Below are 16,167 nucleotides of genomic sequence, written 5' to 3'. Positions count from 1 at the left end.
AGTCACCGGCCTCGATGGGGAACCTCCGCGCCTGCGGTGTCTGCTGGGAGCTCATGTCCGAGCCCTGGATGCGTCTGCCCAGAGAGGAGCAGGGGGGTGAGCCGGGCCCCCCAGCAACGGCGAAAGAACAGAGGGGACATGGGGGGACCCCGACCAGCCCCGTAACCATCAGTGCTCACCCCAAGAGCCCCCACTCACCAAGAGGGCGTCCTGGCCTGTCCCCCACCCCACTGCGCCTCCGTCACCCAACTGACACTGCATCAGCTGCATCACAATAGCCCCCCTGGGCTATAAAAGGTCCCTTTGTGCTCCCCCAGGGTGGCCCCCGGGCGCTGAGATAGTGTAGCGGGGTCACCGTGGGGTGATCCGAGGGAGCGAAGTGTCCCAGCTGGCATGAGGACATGGAGGGGTTTTTACTTGCCAATGGCTACCAGCTGGGCAGGACCATTGGGGAGGGGACGTACTCCAAAGTGAAGGAGGCGTTTTCCAAAAAGCACCGGAAGAAAGTGGCAATTAAAATAATTGATAAGAGAGAAATGCCAGAAGGTAAGAGATAACCTCAAAGGGATGAGGGGGGACCTCCGGGTTGAGGCACCGTCCCTCCTCCGGGGCTTTTAATTCCCAGCAGAAAACATTTCCCACACCGGTCACCCAAGAGCAGACGGGGGGGAGTGGGGCTGGGGGGTCCAGCAGAGCAGCCCGAGGACCATGGCCCCAAGGATTAGAACCTGTTTAGGTGGCCACCCCTCCCACCGCAAGGATGGCAAAGCGCTGGTGGTGCCCAGCCGCCCCCCGCGATGAGCAGCCCTTGGGGAACAGTGCCCGGCCATAAGGAACCAGGGAATGACCTTCCCTCCCTCTGCCGAGTCCCCGGGGGTGCCCGGAGCCAGCAGCTTGGGGACGTCCCCGTGACCAAACCCCCCCCCCAACCTCTTGGCAGAGTTTATTCACCGATTCCTGCCCCGGGAGCTCCAGATCATCACACGCTTGGACCACAGGAACATCATCCGTGTGCACGAGATGCTGGAGTCAGCGGAGGGGAAGATCTGCCTCGTGATGGAGCTGGCGGAGGACGGGGACATCTTTGACTACGTGCTCCGCGAGGGGCCCCTGCCCGAGACCCACGCCAGGGCGCTTTTCCGCCAGTTGGTGGAGGCCATCGAGTACTGCCACAGCTGCGGGGTGGCCCACCGCGACCTCAAGTGCGAGAACGCCCTGCTGCAGGGCCACACCTTGAAGCTGACGGATTTTGGCTTCGCCAAGCTGCTCCCCAGGGAGGGCCGGGAGCTGAGCTGGACCTTCTGCGGCAGCACGGCCTACGCCGCACCCGAGGTGCTGCAGGGCGAGCCCCACGACAGCTGCAAGGGCGACGTCTGGAGCATGGGCGTCCTCCTCTACGTCCTGCTCTGCGCCCACCTGCCCTTCGACGACACCGACATCCCCAAGATGCTGCACGAGCAGCAGAAAGGTGTCTCCATCCCTGGGCACCTGGGGATCTCCAAGGAGTGCCAGAACCTTCTGGAAATGCTCCTGGAACCAGACATGACCCTGAGACCCTCCATCGAGGGGGTCAGCAGACACCCATGGCTGACTAACCCCTGAGGACTCGCCCTGCTCTCCCGCAATGGAACAGATTGTTTCTAAAATGATGATAAATTTGGAGGACCGCGTTTCCTATCTAGCCAGCCTCGCGGGTGGTGTGCCACAGACAAGGTTTTGTTCATACTCGGGCTTTTTTTTTTTTTTTTATAGGATATCAGCTCACTCAAAGCTCTTGAGTGCCAGCGGTGGGGAACAGGGCAGACACGGGCTCTGAGCAGCCCAGGTCCACCTTCCCCAGTTCAGCAAACTGGGAGGAAAGGGAAATTTAAAGCAGCCGAGACACAGCAGAGACCCTCATGAGGCAGCCGTCCCCATCCCGCGGGCACAGGAAAATGAGAACATCCGACACAGGCAGAGACTCTGTAGAATTCCTTTAATTGCTGTTAACTGCAAGTCTGTAAAAGGTTCAGAGAAAGTCATTGTTACAAAACTACCAGCGGTTAGAATTGTTCCTGGTTTTCACCCCAGCTAGAAAAGGCTCAGGGAGATGCAGAATAGTTCAGAACAGAGAATATTGCACAGACAACCAAATGGTTAATTTGACTAAAGAATTAAAAAAAAAAAAAAAAAAAAAAAAAGCAGCGACACAGATGAGAGCACTGAACCCTCGGAGCTCTGCCGCAGGCCCAGGGACCCAGCCGTGACTCAGACCACCAAACCCCGAGGGACCACAGCCCCGACACCCCACGGGCGTCACCTCCCCACAGCAGGTTTTCCTGCTACAGTAAATTCGAGCCCAGGACAGGGTGAGGTGGCAGAACATTCCGGAGGCGCCGCAGGGCCCACTGTACACCACGAGGGAGGAGAGCTGTAGCACAGTCCCTGGCCCTCGTGGGCTCTGCAGGACAGACAAGCTCCCACGTAAGCGCCTGAAGTCACCGCTGCCACCAATCTGCCTGTGTGGGCAGCTGCATTTGAGAATGTCCCCAAAGAGGGGGCAAAAAAAGACCAAAAACCCCAACTCTTCCAAGTGCACCTAGGCTAACGCTATCCAAACCCAGAAGGAAACCCACAGCTCCAACGGAGCAGCCCTGGAAGGGGCAGAAGGACAAAGGTAGCGCATATAAAACCACCACCCCAAAAGCCAGAGACAGCAGCGAGGGCTCTGTCCCTTTTGGATCACTGTAATTAGCAACATCCACTGAGGAGCATCTCATGCATCTCATTAGCATCTTCTAATGAGAAGGGAACTGCCCCAAAAAAGAGAGGCCGTAGGTCCGGAGGAAGCATTGCAAGCAGTCACAGGGGGTTTAAGGGAAGGAACCCAAGTGAGCACAGTGAGGATTGTGACCCTGGTGGCCGTGGGGCCTGGCACGGGGGGAACACGAGGGGAGACAGACGAGTGGACAGACACAGCCTCAGCCAACAGGTACCACCCGCGCCCAGGCACTTCTGCCTCCCGCTGGGCTGGGCAAGGGAAGGGCCGAGCCTCAGTGCCAAGGTGGAGGTTTAAGTGGTCACTGGGGCTTTGCAAGGGCTGAACTGGGCACCACGACAGAGGGGTTCTGCTCCCGAGGTGACCCAAATCACTGCCTGCCCAGAAGGGCTCAAGTAAGAGCAGGCCACGAGTACTTTGCTTGGGAAATTTACCTAGAAGTACAGAAAACCCAGTAGAGGAAGGCAGTGCAGCTGCAAAGGGGGAAGCAGCAGGTCTTGGCTCTTAGAGGCGCTGCTGCTCTCACAGCAGGAAACGAGAGTTTCCATTAGAAAAAGCTTCCAAGACAAAAAGCCAGGCAGAAGCTCAGGGTTTGCAGGGAGTTTGGCTCCTTCCAGCATGGCCCAGCTTTAGGCCAAAGCCACAAGCTGACTGCCTTTCTTTGCGGCAACGAGCAAAGAGCAGAAGGGGCTTCTACTGCAGCACCTCCAGCCCCCGGCCGCTCCCTCCATGGGGGCTTTCTCCAGGGATGGCCCAGCCAGCAGCACGGAGCGGCGAGCGAGCAGGCACAGCTTACATCCAAGAGCCTTTGAACTGCTGCACTGTAGACAACACGCGCGCACAAGGAAACTATCAGCCAGCTGGCAGCACCGAGAGATCCCGCCAGGTGTCCGAGTGCCCAGCTCGCCCTGGGGACCCCTCACTGCATCGCATTTGCCTCTACCCGACGCTTTCGGGGCAGTCAGTTTTGGCTTAGCCAGTCTCTAGGACCTACTGAGAAGATGGCCTCCCTAGCAGCTACGTGTACGAGTGAACTCCTGCTTCCTCCTTCTCCTCCTCCAGCTCTGAAGGGGTCACTTGAGTTGCCCACAGGATTTAGCAGGAATGAAACTCCTCCAGCCTGGAACTGCAATCCCCAGCACAGTTACACACAAAGGAACAGCCGGTCTGTGATTTAATTCACATTCGATGGTGGAAATGAGCCTGTGACACACACTGGAAGCAGTCGCTTTATTCCCAGTCTTCCCACTCTTCATCTTCCAGCTGCAAACAAGAGTAACATCCCTCAGTTTGTTTCTGTAACTCAACAGCCATCTGCCAACAGATCCTCCTGCCCAGGGCACCTGAGTCAGCGCAAAGCCTGATATATCCTCATGCTCCCACACCCTCACAACAGGGATTTGCTTGCTCTGTTCCCCCTGGGGAACTTGCACACTCATCCCTCTTAAAGCATGTCCAAACAGCCGCTCTCTGCTCCAGCTCACACCCACGACTCCCACAGCGACATCCCAAGCTATGCCCGTGTCCTCAAAGAGCAAGTCAGGCCTTTGAGAAGCCTCCTGCCAGCTCCTCTAGGCCCTTCCAGGCCAGCAGCAGCCACATCTTGCTGCAGCGTGCTGCAGAGCCCTGGCTCCATAATGGGCGCTGGAAGCAGAGCTCAAGCCGAAGGATTCGCCTTCTTGCTCCGAGGCACTGCAGTGTCTCTCCACCTCCCAGGGGAAGCACCCAGCAACGGCAGAGCTCAGGCAGCATCACCCTGGGGAGCTGCTGATGGTTTCTGGGAGTGATCTTCTCGCTTATTTGAGTGAGCACCTCCCCTCCACTCACCTCCCCAGACACTTCCACCTTCGAGAGCGCCAGCTGCACCTCCTCTTCAGTCATGTCCAAATCAAAGTCCTTTTCCCAGTCCTCACTGATATCCGTGCTGGAGCCTGTAACCACAAACATCACGACGGCCATCAGAGCTGCACGCGCTCCAGGCACTCGCGAAATCACGCAGCTGCCCGAGCAGACCCACAAAGCCCTGGCATTCATAAGGCTCAGATCTACCGCAGCCTGCCCCAGGAGAAAAAGCCTCCCCCATTCCCAAGAGCAGGCTGTCAGCTCGCTCACAGAGATGGGACGGACTGAGCTGCACTTCCCTCGCAGCAAGGGTTGATTCAGAATGAGTGCAAGAGGTGAATGCTGAAACATTCTCCTCTGGCCTGGGAGAACTAGGATGTGTCACGCTTCAGTCACAAGAAAACACAACAAATAAGGAGTGACAGGAGTGACTTAGGCAAGGGGACTGTCACAGTCCCCAACAGAAGGGACAACCTCCTGAGGCAGAGGCGGAGCAGGGACCCTCCTAGGGGTGACATACAGAGGGAAGGAAACATCACGTTCCCTACACAGGCCACAGCCTTGCCCCAGCACCCAGCAGCCCAGGGACCAAAGGTCTACCCTGTTCAGCTGACAGACTTGATTTCCTCTCGAATTTCCTCCTGCTCAACACAGACCCAGTTCGTGATACTTGGCCATCTTGCTGGATCTTGGGTTACTTCCAGTGGCTTTATAATCCTATAACCAACGTAAGCATTACTCTGGGAGACCTACAGCAGGCTCTGCTGAAGGCAGAATCCCCTGCAATTAAAAATTTGTAAATTGTTGCCAGCCAGAGCTGCAAAATATCCCTCCTCAGGGTCCTGGAGGAGTCTCACCCTCCGTTCTCCTGAGGGAGCATCAGGAACAGGGCTCAGGAGAAGACACTGGCCCAGCCACCTGCTGAGAGCAGACTGTCACCATCTGATGTGCCCAACTTGACCCTGCCCAACAGCATAAGGATTCATTTTCGGTTCAGCTATTAAGACAATCTTTGGATCTAACCTTCCTGGGTTATTTTGGCACAACCTCTTTTCTCCTCTTCCATCATCACAAAATCAAAGCACTTTCCCCAAAAGCTGCCACCCTCAGCCAAAGGTTTCCAGGCCCTGTGCTGGCCCCACAGACGCACCTTTCTTGCCATTGTTGGAGGGAGTGGATTTCCCACTATCCGAGTTCAGCTCAAAGACACGTAGATCTGTTGGTCCTTCCTCTTTCAGAGTCTCTGTCCTGCCCTGGCCTTTGCTCTCCACCTCTCTGAGCTCTGTAACAGACGGCTGCTCTGAGGATGCTGCTGACTCCTGGGCAGGTGCAGAAGGATGACCGGGTTCTGGGGGCTTTGGCAGGGAGCTCTGCTCTTCCGAGGTGGCCTCCAGCAGCTTCTGGGAGAGGTCTCTGGCCCCGGCTGGTTGTGCTCCAGTCTGTAGCTGTGCAGCAGGCACAGAGGCAGGGTTTGCAATCTGAGTCACAAGGGAGACACTCTCACTGCTCTCAGAGGGGCTCCTCTCTGCTGGGGCCAGCTCCGGAGGAAGGACAGCCCAGCTTTCCTCTGAGGGTCCCTTGTGAGCAGTGGGGTGGCTTCCCTCCAGGGCTGCAGGGGCAGATTCTTTCTCTGCTGCTTCTGGCAATTTCACGTTTGCACAAGGCAGGGGTGACATCCCCAAGAACTCCTCTGTAGGAAGGCAGAAGACAAGCGAGAGATGTTTCAGCAAGTGCAGCAGCAGCTGACAGTGCAGCAGGGTTGGCTGCAGCTGGGCTGGGAGCTGAATTTGTGGGAGCAAGGAGGAGCCACCACCTCTCTAACTGAGACCTGCCGAGGTCTGCACGAGCCCTCCCGCAGACCCCCCACCATCTGACCCACCTTCATCTTCTTCCCAGCCTGGCTCCTCTTGGTGAATGCTCTGCTCCGCTCGCTGCTTCAGAGCCTCCCTTCGGGCTTCATCCTGCAGGGAATTCAGCATCAGCAGCCGCTCACGTCCCCAGTCCTTTCCTCCCCAAGGCATCTCAGTGTCAGTGACAACAAGGACACAGACAAGGCAGCCCAGATCCCTGCTTTTTCAGGAAAAGTATCTCCTGCCTCTTTGGTCCGCACTAGAGAGCTCCTTGGCTGGAGTGCCCACCCGCTGGGGGAGACACCCACCTCCTGACCTACCTGCTCCAGGCGATGCACTTTATAGAAGTAGCGCTGCCAGAATTCAGAATGGGAAACAGCCACAGGGACCTGTGAGTGACACAGAAAACACGATGAGTCACTGCAGAGGGAGCACTGCGGTTACTGCCTTGCTCCTGTCTCCTCCCGAGCCTTGCAGCTGCCCTCACAACCTGCACAAGGCACCTGCATTTTCAGCTGCACACACTTGGGACCAAGCCTCGGGTACGCACCGGCAGATGCCCACACGCACATCAGACAGCTACAGAGGAACTTCTGTTCCAGGCTCGTGACAAACAAGCAGGGGAGAAGAATACAATATGCTGACAAATATCCACGTGCCAGTTTACCACAATTCTTTCTAACACAAACTCCAGGGCCCAAGCAGCTCAGGGCTTCCCTGCACCATACCCCAAGTCAGAACCTGCCCACTGCAGGAGCCAGGCAGGGCCTTACCATTTTGGTGTAGAGAGCCCGGATGGAAGGGCTGGTTGCCAGCAGCTCCGCGATCTCCCCTTTCTTCTCCTCTAGGTTAAACTGAGAGAGCCAGGCCTCAAGGAGCTCAGCAGGGCCTGTACAGGACAAGCACAGAGATAACAGTCCTTGGCACAAACAAGGCAGGAACAGTTTCAGGAAGTTTCGCTGGAAAGATGCCCTAAACCAGACCAGCTGGGGTGAGCAAGGGGCAGAGGAGGAGGAAGATATGGGTCTCTCATATTGTGGGTCCTCTGCTGGCACAAGGCCACATGGCACCAGCTGTAGCGGCAGTTTAAGCTGGCCCAGCAAACTCTCAGTCTAAGCTCGTCCCCAATGCAACAAACAGATCTGCTCTCCGTAAACAGCAACCCGGTCGACAGCAAAGCCAGCAGGCCTGCTGGCAAAAGGCTCTGGGCAATTCAGGACAGCCCACAAACCCCATGCTAGGGCCAGATTTGCTTGGCGGCAGCACCACCGAGCCCCCCCATACCATCAGGTTCGTTGCAGTAGGTGGCTGGGTCTGACTGGAGGCTGTAGAGACGAGCCTGGAAGAGACAGACAGGGCAGAGCCGTCAGTGGAGGGGCAGCAGCGGAGCCCCGAGAGGACAGGGCCTGGGGACTCTGCATCCCGGAGGGAAGGCCCAGGAACGAGGCACTCACCTTGGCACTGTCGTAGGGCTCTGTGGTACCTGTGGGTGTTGCCATCAGTGTAATGACATCGCAGTCAATGGTCTTATCCGGTGAGGGAGCAAATGTGTCCGAGATGACACCCAGGAAGTCAGAGAGCCCCTTCCTCACCTTTTCAGTTGCACCCAAGGAGCCTTCTGTCCTCTTGAAGACAAAAGGCAGTGCAGTGTAAGCAACAGTGCCCGCAGCAGCAGGACAAGTCTCAGTCTTTTCTGGATAGGTTCCTTTAAAGTAAAAGGATTTCTCTGCCTTCAAAGAAGTGCTAATGAGGTGACCGTGTGGCCAGGGCTGGGCTAGAAGGGTGTGGTGGCAGGCACTAGCCTCAGGTGGCGGTGGGGCAGGCAGGCCTTGTCATAGGTTTGTGGGGAACAGAGCCTAGGCTTTGCGGGAAAGGACACAGCCAGGTTCGGGGACTGGCTGGCTTGGGAGTTCGACTGTCACAGCAGCAGCTCTGCAAGGCTAAGGCTGACAGCTTGTGTGGAGATCCGATGTCATACTACAGTGACACTGGCAGTATCCCACCTACACTGCACACTGGGAGAGGGAAAGCACAAGGAACTTGTCTCCACTCGTCTCCAGAGGTTCCTCACCACTACAGCAAGGAAATCCCACACAGTGCTCAGCACCAAACCTGCAGCACAGAGAAACTCTGACACCTGAAGCTCACGGTTACACATTGGGGTTTGTTCACAGGATCATGTCCTCGGAGACAGGTGCATCCTATTCAACCCCCGCTTTGCTTTCTGCAACCAAGAATCCCAGCGCGCTCACTCCTATACTCACTGCCAGCTTGTCCTTGACCACGCTGGCTGTAGCAGCGATAGTGCAGGCTGTGTCATGCTGCACTACTTGAGTGAACTCAGCCAGGTCCCGTTTCATGAATTCCAAAGCTTCTGTGGACTGTAAGAAGATGACAGATAGATTGTGTAATCGTTTTGCTCTCCAATTAAGCCACGGTCACTCTGAGAACATGTGGCACATTGCAAAGACTAAAGTGTGAGAGCCTTTAACCCAGCTGAGCCCTTACCCCAACTTGTGCAATGGGTAAGACTGTAATAACCAGAATAACAATGGGAAACTGCTATGCCCAAGACATGTTACAGTGCGGTTTTTTTAAGAATGGAAAGAGACAGGTTAGCAAAAGCCTTGTTCTGAGTTTTGTGTATAATTAATGTAAGCGATGCTGTCACAGGCAGGATATTACACATGGGAAAGCAACGCTGCACATGCCCTCCCTGCTCAGGTGGCGATTTTCACATCCCCCGAGCCCCGCGCTGCTCCCCCGAGCCGCACCGTCCCCAGAGTCACAACAAATACACCCCACCTCCCCCTCCGCCTTCCGACCGGCCCCTTCCCGGCTCACGGGCTGCGCTACGGCCGCCGGGCGGCCACCGAGGCCCGGCTCGGGAGCCACCAGAGCCATTGTTGACACAGCCGCTCGGCCCAGCCCTCACCCGCCGGCAGCCGGCCGGCCCCACGGCTCCCTCAGCCCGCCGCCCCCCCCGGCCGCCCCGCAGGCCCGGCCCGCCGCCGCCTCCTACCTTCTCCTTGACGGCCTGATAGCTCTGCTGCAGCCAGCTCCGCCACCAGCCCGCGTCCTCCCTGCACGGCGACAATGCACGTCAGACGGGACCGGCGCCTCCGCCGCCCCCACCCCGGGCCCTGCCCCTCTCCCGCCGCCAGCCCAGGCCCCTTCCCCGCCGCTCCCCTCAGCGCTGCCGAACTCACCCCTCCGCCATCTTGGCGGCCTGACGTCACCAATATTTACCGACCCCTCACCCCCGTCAACGTCACTTCCTCCTCCTCCTCCTCCTCCTCCTGCGGGGAGGGCGGCCGGTGGCGGAGGTGAGGGGCGAGCGGCAAGGGACGGGAGGGAGGGAAGAGGAAAGAAAGAAAGAAAGGCCGCTGGACGCGAGGGGAGGGGAGGGGAGGGGAGGGGAGGGGAGGGGAGGGGAGGGGAGGGGAGGGGGCGCGGCCGCTGCTCGGCCCCTCCGGCTGCCGGTGCGTGGGGAGAGGCTGGCGGGGGGCGGCGGCGGGTCCCCGGGGGGTCCCCGGGAGGCGGTGGCGGTTCCCCACCCCCCGAAGCCCCCCCGCTGACGGTGCCTCCTCCTTGCCCGGGCAGCGGGAGCGATGGAGATGCAGTCGTACTACACCAAGCTGCTGGGAGAGCTGAACGAGCAGCGCAAGAGGGACTTTTTCTGCGACTGCAGCATCATCGTGGAGGGCAGGATCTTCAAAGCCCACAAAAACATCTTGTTCGCCAACAGCGGGTATTTCCGAGCCCTGCTGATTCACTACATCCAAGACAGCGGACGCCACAGCACTGCCTCTCTGGACATCGTCACCTCGGAGGCCTTCTCCATCATCCTCGATTTCCTTTATTCCGGGAAACTGGATCTCTGCGGGGAAAATGTTATTGAGGTGATGTCTGCAGCCAGCTATTTGCAGATGACCGATGTGGTCAACTTCTGCAAAACGTATATAAGGTCATCGTTAGATATTTGCAGGAAAATAGAGAGAGAAGCCGCTTTCTATCAGGCTGATAGCGGGAGCGCCAGCTCTGCGAGAGAGGGCACCTCGTACAGCTCCAAGAGCCAGTGCTCTGCCTCTGTCTCTTCCCTGCAGGAAAAGGAAAGGATTTTGGATTGTCAGAGAGACCCTCCCTGTGGCGAATGCAGCAGCTGCCATCCCCTGGAGCTGGTGGTCAGAGACCCCGGGAGCAGCGACACTCCAGACGACGTTAATTCTTCACTGCCCAAGGGGGTGGAACCCAAAGTGGAGTTTGACTCGGATGAAGTGGAGGTGGAAGTGGGTGAACGGCTGCCGCAGTACCCGACTCCACTGTCCCTCGAGCAGATGGACGAGGGGCTGCACGGCGGGCAGGCGATGGACCTGGCCTGCAATAACTATCACATGAAACAGTTCCTAGAAGCCCTGTTGCGCAACAGCTCAGCTCAGAGAAAGGATGAGGTGGTTCATCACTTTGTCCGGGGCTTTGAGGGTAGGCCAGAGGATGCAGGGGTAGCCATGAGTTCCATGATGGACATTCACAGCGACTGGTATGGTGAGGACACAGGTGAGAGGACTCCGGGGGGTATAGGCTCTGTAATTGAGGAGGAAACTGCTTAGTTGTGCGACTTCCTTTGTTATTCTCATTCTTGTTCAGGAATATATTGCTGAATATTATGCCATAGCAAAATAAACTATTGTTCTGGACTTGAAAGCTGTACTCATTTATTCAGTGCAGCATTCGGGAGGTAAGTATTTCTCACAGCTTTTACAGTCTCTTTGAAACAGATCCTGGAGCTTGGTGTTGATGATACTGCTTTAATAAACAATCTCATTTGGGACCTTGTTGAATGGCAGGCGGATTTTTAAAAAGAATCTTCCTCTCATAATGTTACTGTTAGAAAGAGCAATTAGAAAGATAAGTTGAGCTGCCACAAGAGGGATCTGCTGTAGAACCTGAGAGAGCAGAAGCAGCTTATTGCACTGGAGCTCCTGCCGGCTCTTTGGTCTGTTTGCTGTTACTTACTTTGAACTTCAGAAGGGCAGAAATCATTTTTTACTCAGTATTGAGTGACGCCTAGAAATCCTTTAAGAACACTGAAAGCTTTAAACTCTCTGGTGTTGCATAAAGGTGAGACTTAACTTTTACTTCTAGCGCCAGACTCGCTTTTCAGCTGCTGGTCACCGGAGGTTCTGCTTTCCCCAGCCCAGCGCCTGTTGGGGTGTCTTGCTCACGCTGGCAGGAATGTCTCCTACCAGCACTGTGAGGGACCTGGAGAAGAAGGTCATGTCCATATGCATTTCTCCTGAAGCGGACAATAAGGATTTGGGTGTTTTATCTGCTTACAGTAATGTTGGTGCAGAACTTGCCTCATCCAAACTGCCTGATGTAGATGGGAGGCGGCTCTGACGAACGCTGCAAGTGCCATAGCTGTTCACGATGTGACAAATGCCACAGGATTTGAGGCACAGGAAAGAGAGGAAATCTTTCACTGAATATTCTACTCTAGGTAGCAAGCTTACATTCATGTCATTTCCAGCTCAGGCACGCATGTGTGATCTTAAAGCCCATAAACCAAATAATATCTCTCACTGCTTTAAAATAAGGAATCTGATAAAATCACAAATTCAGTCTTACAGTCACCAAAAGACCGAAGTTATCAGAACAGAGTGCTGTCACCAGGTCATGCCAATGGCTGTTGATACATAGCAAGACAAGAGCATCTAACACACAAACTTGGCTTTTTCCCCTCCTACACTCTTCAGACTGTTAATGAATCATTAAAAGGGAAATGCTTCTAGAATTTGATGAGAACATTGGGTTTTATGACAACGTACTAGAAATGTTAATGGTCGATGTGCTTTAAATAGGAGTGGGGAAAAAAACCCCAGACCTTGCATTCAGTTATGTTTATCTGCTAAAAGTGAACGTTGTAAGCATTTAGTAGGATGGAAGTATCTCTTTGCAGCTTTTAGTGCTCCTGCTGTCTTAGCATTTTCACAGACACCAGGAATGAGAAATACAAAATCCTGATAAGGGAGTGGTGCTCTCCTGCATTCAGGCTGGCAGATGAGATAAATGTCACTTATTTTCAAGTGTCCGCATCTGTTCGAGTCATCCTGGTCCCCTTCACAGCTCATGGGAGGGGAAACGGGCACCTGTAGAGAGCCTGGAAGCAAGGCAAGTCTAAGAACTCCTTTTCTTTTATTAAACAGTGCTCTGAACACCCAGCAGGGATTGGTAATACCCCGTGAAGGTACAAAATTGGGTGAGATGAATTTCACTTGATCGCCACACGTTAATACTAGTCACTCCTTTTTCTGAGACAGGGTTGGACAAACCTTAGTCTGAGGAAGATTCTGTGGCCCCACCTACTTTGGCGTAACTGTTAAAGAGCTCGAGGCTTGATCTCAAACACGTCCCTCAATCGGTACCTGAAATAGGGAAACCTGATCTTTTAGTATAACATCTCAGCCTTTACGCTGGAAAGGAAGCTCCTATCTGGGCTAATACCGAAAAACTTGGCAACACCCACTTTTATATAAAATGTGATCTTCAAATTGAATTCTCTCTTTTTGCATCTGACTTCATAAATTACATATTACTTGTGTGCATGTAGTCTGATTGTAGGAAAAGTATAATATCAGCAAATGTATTGGAGTCCTTCATCTTGTTATTTCCAATGGAAAGTGAACGCTGAACTGGATGGCAGTAGAAACACGCATTCATACTTTGAGATGGGTTCTCCACATCTAAATTTATGAACGTTCTAAAAGCATATGAGAAACATTACACTACTTCTACCTGTAATTTGTCGTAAAGATTTTAGTTTCTAACGCTGCTTAATGCTAATGGTATCAGAAAAAGAAAAAAAAAAGAAAGTAGGAGACTTTCTGTGGCTGAGATAGTGCAGAGACCGCGCTGCACTAAAAGCAAATTTTTGGCACTTAATTAAATGGCTTCTTAAAATAAAATTAATTTGTTTTTCTGTTGTGAGCCAACTCCCTTAGAGTATCAGCTATGTAAGCAAGGTGATTAATAAGGCAAGCTGATTTTCAAGGGACTTGATCCTCTGCAGCTGCATGAATGTCTTCTGAAATTGCACAACCTACAGAAATTCCAGGTAAGCCAAATAGAAAAAGAGGGGAAAGTGCAATTATCTTGGCTGAGATGTGCAGTGGGGAGGCTAAGAAGCCGATAGCTAACACTGGTGAACTGTCTAATCTAACGCACTGTGTTTTTTCTTCCCCAAAGGTGATGTGTTAGTTGTGCCAATCAAGCTTCACAAATGCCCGTTCTGTCCCTACACGGCTAAACAGAAAGGAATATTAAAACGGCACATTCGCTCTCACACGGGTGAGAGGCCCTACCCCTGTGAGACCTGTGGGAAGCGCTTCACTCGGCAGGAGCACCTTCGGAGTCATGCTTTAAGTGTAAGTTTGAAAGATTACACGTCAGGAAATTCTTAAAAGCTTTTGGCGTTTCCCAGTCGCGTTTCCCAAAATATGTTGGACACAATGATTGTTGCCAACATGAGATAAACTTTTCTAATAAGTTTAAGCCACTGATACGTGGTTCACTAGTACTTATGTAGCCCCAAACCTTTGTTGCTGGAAATGCGATGGGATCACCTGCCCTTTAGCTTAAGTGTAGATGTTTTTCTGTTCCAGGAATATATGCAAAACAGTACCTAGAAAGAGCTAAAGCAAGAAGGCAGGGTGCCTTTTTTACCATAATCTTTTATTTTTAACTTCAGGTGCATCGATCAAACAAGCCGATTATCTGTAAAGGCTGCAGGAGAACATTCACAAGTAGCCTGTCTCAAGGATTGCGGCGCTTTGGCTTGTGCGACAGCTGCACTTGCGTGACCACTACCCACGAGGACTCCATGCCCATTAACCTCAGCCTAATGGAGCCTTCGTCAGAAGGCCAAGAGAAGGGCGATGCCGATAACGACTGGCCCATATACGTGGAGTCTGGAGAGGAGAACGATCCGGCCGATGATGACGATGCTGATGGTGATGACAAGCAGGAAATCCACAGGAGTTTGTCAGACCGAGAAACGCTTATGTAGCAGCGAGAGGAGAGTGGGAGCGTTTAAAGTGTTTCCCTAACAGTGGCCAGTCGGCAACAGAAAACTGTGTATTTGACCAATTAGTGAGACTGTGCTGGTTTTTATTATTCCATTTTTTAAAAGAAGAGTGGGGAGAATTGGAAATTTTAATACTTTTAAGTTTTCAGTGCTGTGCACCAGAAATCTGTGAAGAATCTTCTGTCTGGGGTTCACAGAGGTTGTACTTGAGCAATTGCCAGGGGTGTCTCTGCCTTCTAGTTTTGATTTTGCAGGTGGAACCTCTCTGTGTTGTTTTGATACCAGGTTTCTTCAAATAATGCTGTCGTGGTCCTTAATCCCTGATCTGAGAGGGGTACCATCTTCTCTCTGGAAATTACATTAAAAGAAACGTAGTTTTCATCCGTTACCTTGTACTTTTCTGAACTAAGGGGTGATCCTTCTGTATTCGAACAGTATTATCTAAATTGTAAACCTAAAGTGTTTGCTCTAGACTGGACTTGACCTGGAAACCAGGGCAGACAAACCAGGATAACAAAACTATGCTGCTGCTGAAAGCCTCGACAGTAAGCATAAATGTATTTCACGTGTCCTTAATTTCAGGTATTTAGAGAACAAGTTTCTCCTTCTCAGTTGTTTTTATTGCATCTCCCTCTCCCAAGAGCTCGGACTACAGATCTTCAGATGTGTCCTTAATGTCATTTAGACACCAGCAGTCTTGGCTTAAGAGATATTAAGCACACATTATGGGGTCTGGTGTCCTGGTCTCTCAGATTAGACTAAGTGAACTGCCCAATTCTCTTCAGCTTTTTACAGTAGAAGTTAAAAGCTGTCAAGAAGGTCACTTGGGAATTGTGATTCTGGTAGATTAAATAGCCAGATTCACAGCTGATGTAGCTGAGGAGCAGGTAAATATAAATATCTGAGCTATGCATATCAAAGAGCTCTGAATACCCTTTTTAAAATAATTGGGTAGGAAATCTCAGAAATTCTTACTGGCCTCTTTGTATGCACATCCTTTTCTTTCTCTTTTAATATATTTTCTTTTAGTCTTTGGTGATCATTCTCATAGTTTATGTTGTCTGAATTTATCAAAGTACTGTTTTGTTTTGTTTTAAAAAGAAAATCCTTCAGTGTGGACCTCATGTTTCTGTGCTGGGATAGATAAAGGTTGGCTTTCAAGGGAGGTGAGATTTTTTTTCCTTTTCTAGTACCAAGTTGATATAAGCTATCAAAAATCAACCTGGGAAGCTTTAAAAGAAAACTCAACACCAACAGAAAGCCTGTTTGCTTCTGGGTAACGTACTGTTTCCTAATCAGGAGACAAAACTGAAATATACTGTGAAATAAGACTGTTAATGCTTCTTTACTATGTTGTTCTTAAGTGTTTCATGAAAAGGCAAATTTTATGTGTCTTAGCTGGAGTAAGTGCTGGACCAAAGCCTGTATTCAGGCATGGCTGACAAAGAACGAGCAGTTCTTCCCACTTAACAAGATGGTGCTTCTTGAGGTTTTTAGTGTAAAGAAAGACTCTACACCTGGAAAACATTAGATGGAACCTAAAAAACAAAGAACCCTCTGATGTAGCCAGTTGAGGTTTTTTTCATACCTTGTGCTTTTATTTTACATACTGAAAAAGAACAATTCACCTTCTC

The 16,167-nt window shown here is 52.4% G+C and overlaps 3 protein-coding genes across 4 annotated transcripts; 2 read left to right on the top strand and 1 right to left on the bottom strand.

The window, feature by feature from the left end:
* The first annotated feature begins 401 nt into the window (after window positions 1-401).
* TSSK3 (testis specific serine kinase 3) lies at window positions 402-1,602 on the top strand. The gene is made up of 2 exons (XM_054223620.1): window positions 402-546; window positions 941-1,602. The coding sequence occupies exons 1-2, from the start codon at window positions 402-404 to the stop codon at window positions 1,600-1,602; spliced, it is 807 nt and encodes a 268-aa protein (XP_054079595.1).
* Window positions 1,603-1,956: 354 nt separating this feature from the next.
* BSDC1 (BSD domain containing 1) lies at window positions 1,957-9,804 on the bottom strand. The gene is made up of 11 exons (XM_054223619.1): window positions 9,660-9,804; window positions 9,473-9,533; window positions 8,715-8,831; window positions 7,905-8,075; window positions 7,735-7,789; window positions 7,224-7,339; window positions 6,771-6,839; window positions 6,480-6,561; window positions 5,751-6,290; window positions 4,586-4,689; window positions 1,957-4,021 (listed from the first exon to the last, which is right to left on the bottom strand). The coding sequence occupies exons 1-11, from the start codon at window positions 9,668-9,670 to the stop codon at window positions 3,989-3,991; spliced, it is 1,359 nt and encodes a 452-aa protein (XP_054079594.1). The 5' UTR covers window positions 9,671-9,804; the 3' UTR covers window positions 1,957-3,988.
* ZBTB8B (zinc finger and BTB domain containing 8B) lies at window positions 9,743-15,871 on the top strand. 2 transcript variants are annotated; one of them, XM_054223618.1, is made up of 5 exons: window positions 9,743-9,776; window positions 10,054-10,352; window positions 10,557-11,007; window positions 13,696-13,874; window positions 14,198-15,871. In XM_054223618.1, exons 2-5 carry the CDS (start codon window positions 10,062-10,064, stop codon window positions 14,513-14,515), a joined length of 1,239 nt encoding a protein of 412 aa, XP_054079593.1. In that variant the 5' UTR covers window positions 9,743-9,776; window positions 10,054-10,061; the 3' UTR covers window positions 14,516-15,871. The 2 variants fall into 2 exon arrangements, with proteins under 2 accessions (XP_054079593.1, XP_054079592.1); XM_054223617.1 differs by having other exon boundaries at window positions 10,054-11,007.
* Window positions 15,872-16,167: the final 296 nt, after the last annotated feature.

This window comes from Rissa tridactyla, chromosome 18 (genome assembly GCF_028500815.1).
Source record: "Rissa tridactyla isolate bRisTri1 chromosome 18, bRisTri1.patW.cur.20221130, whole genome shotgun sequence".
Lineage (NCBI taxonomy): Eukaryota > Metazoa > Chordata > Aves > Charadriiformes > Laridae > Rissa > Rissa tridactyla.
This window is presented reverse-complemented; position numbering and strand designations above follow the sequence as displayed.

Coding starts and splice junctions, on each gene's coding strand:
- BSDC1 (XM_054223619.1), bottom strand. Junction 8,832..9,472: donor ATCAGGCCGTCAAGGAGAAG/GTAGGAGGCGGC, acceptor ATCTTCTTACAG/TCCACAGAAGCTTTGGAATT. Junction 6,291..6,479: donor AGGCTGGGAAGAAGATGAAG/GTGGGTCAGATG, acceptor GCCTTCCTACAG/AGGAGTTCTTGGGGATGTCA.
- TSSK3 (XM_054223620.1), top strand. CDS start 402: ATGGAGGGGTTTTTACTTGCCAATGGCTACCAGCTGGGCAGGACCATT. Junction 547..940: donor TAAGAGAGAAATGCCAGAAG/GTAAGAGATAAC, acceptor ACCTCTTGGCAG/AGTTTATTCACCGATTCCTG.
- ZBTB8B (XM_054223617.1), top strand. CDS start 10,062: ATGGAGATGCAGTCGTACTACACCAAGCTGCTGGGAGAGCTGAACGAG. Junction 11,008..13,695: donor CTGGTATGGTGAGGACACAG/GTGAGAGGACTC, acceptor TCTTCCCCAAAG/GTGATGTGTTAGTTGTGCCA. Junction 13,875..14,197: donor TTCGGAGTCATGCTTTAAGT/GTAAGTTTGAAA, acceptor TTTTAACTTCAG/GTGCATCGATCAAACAAGCC.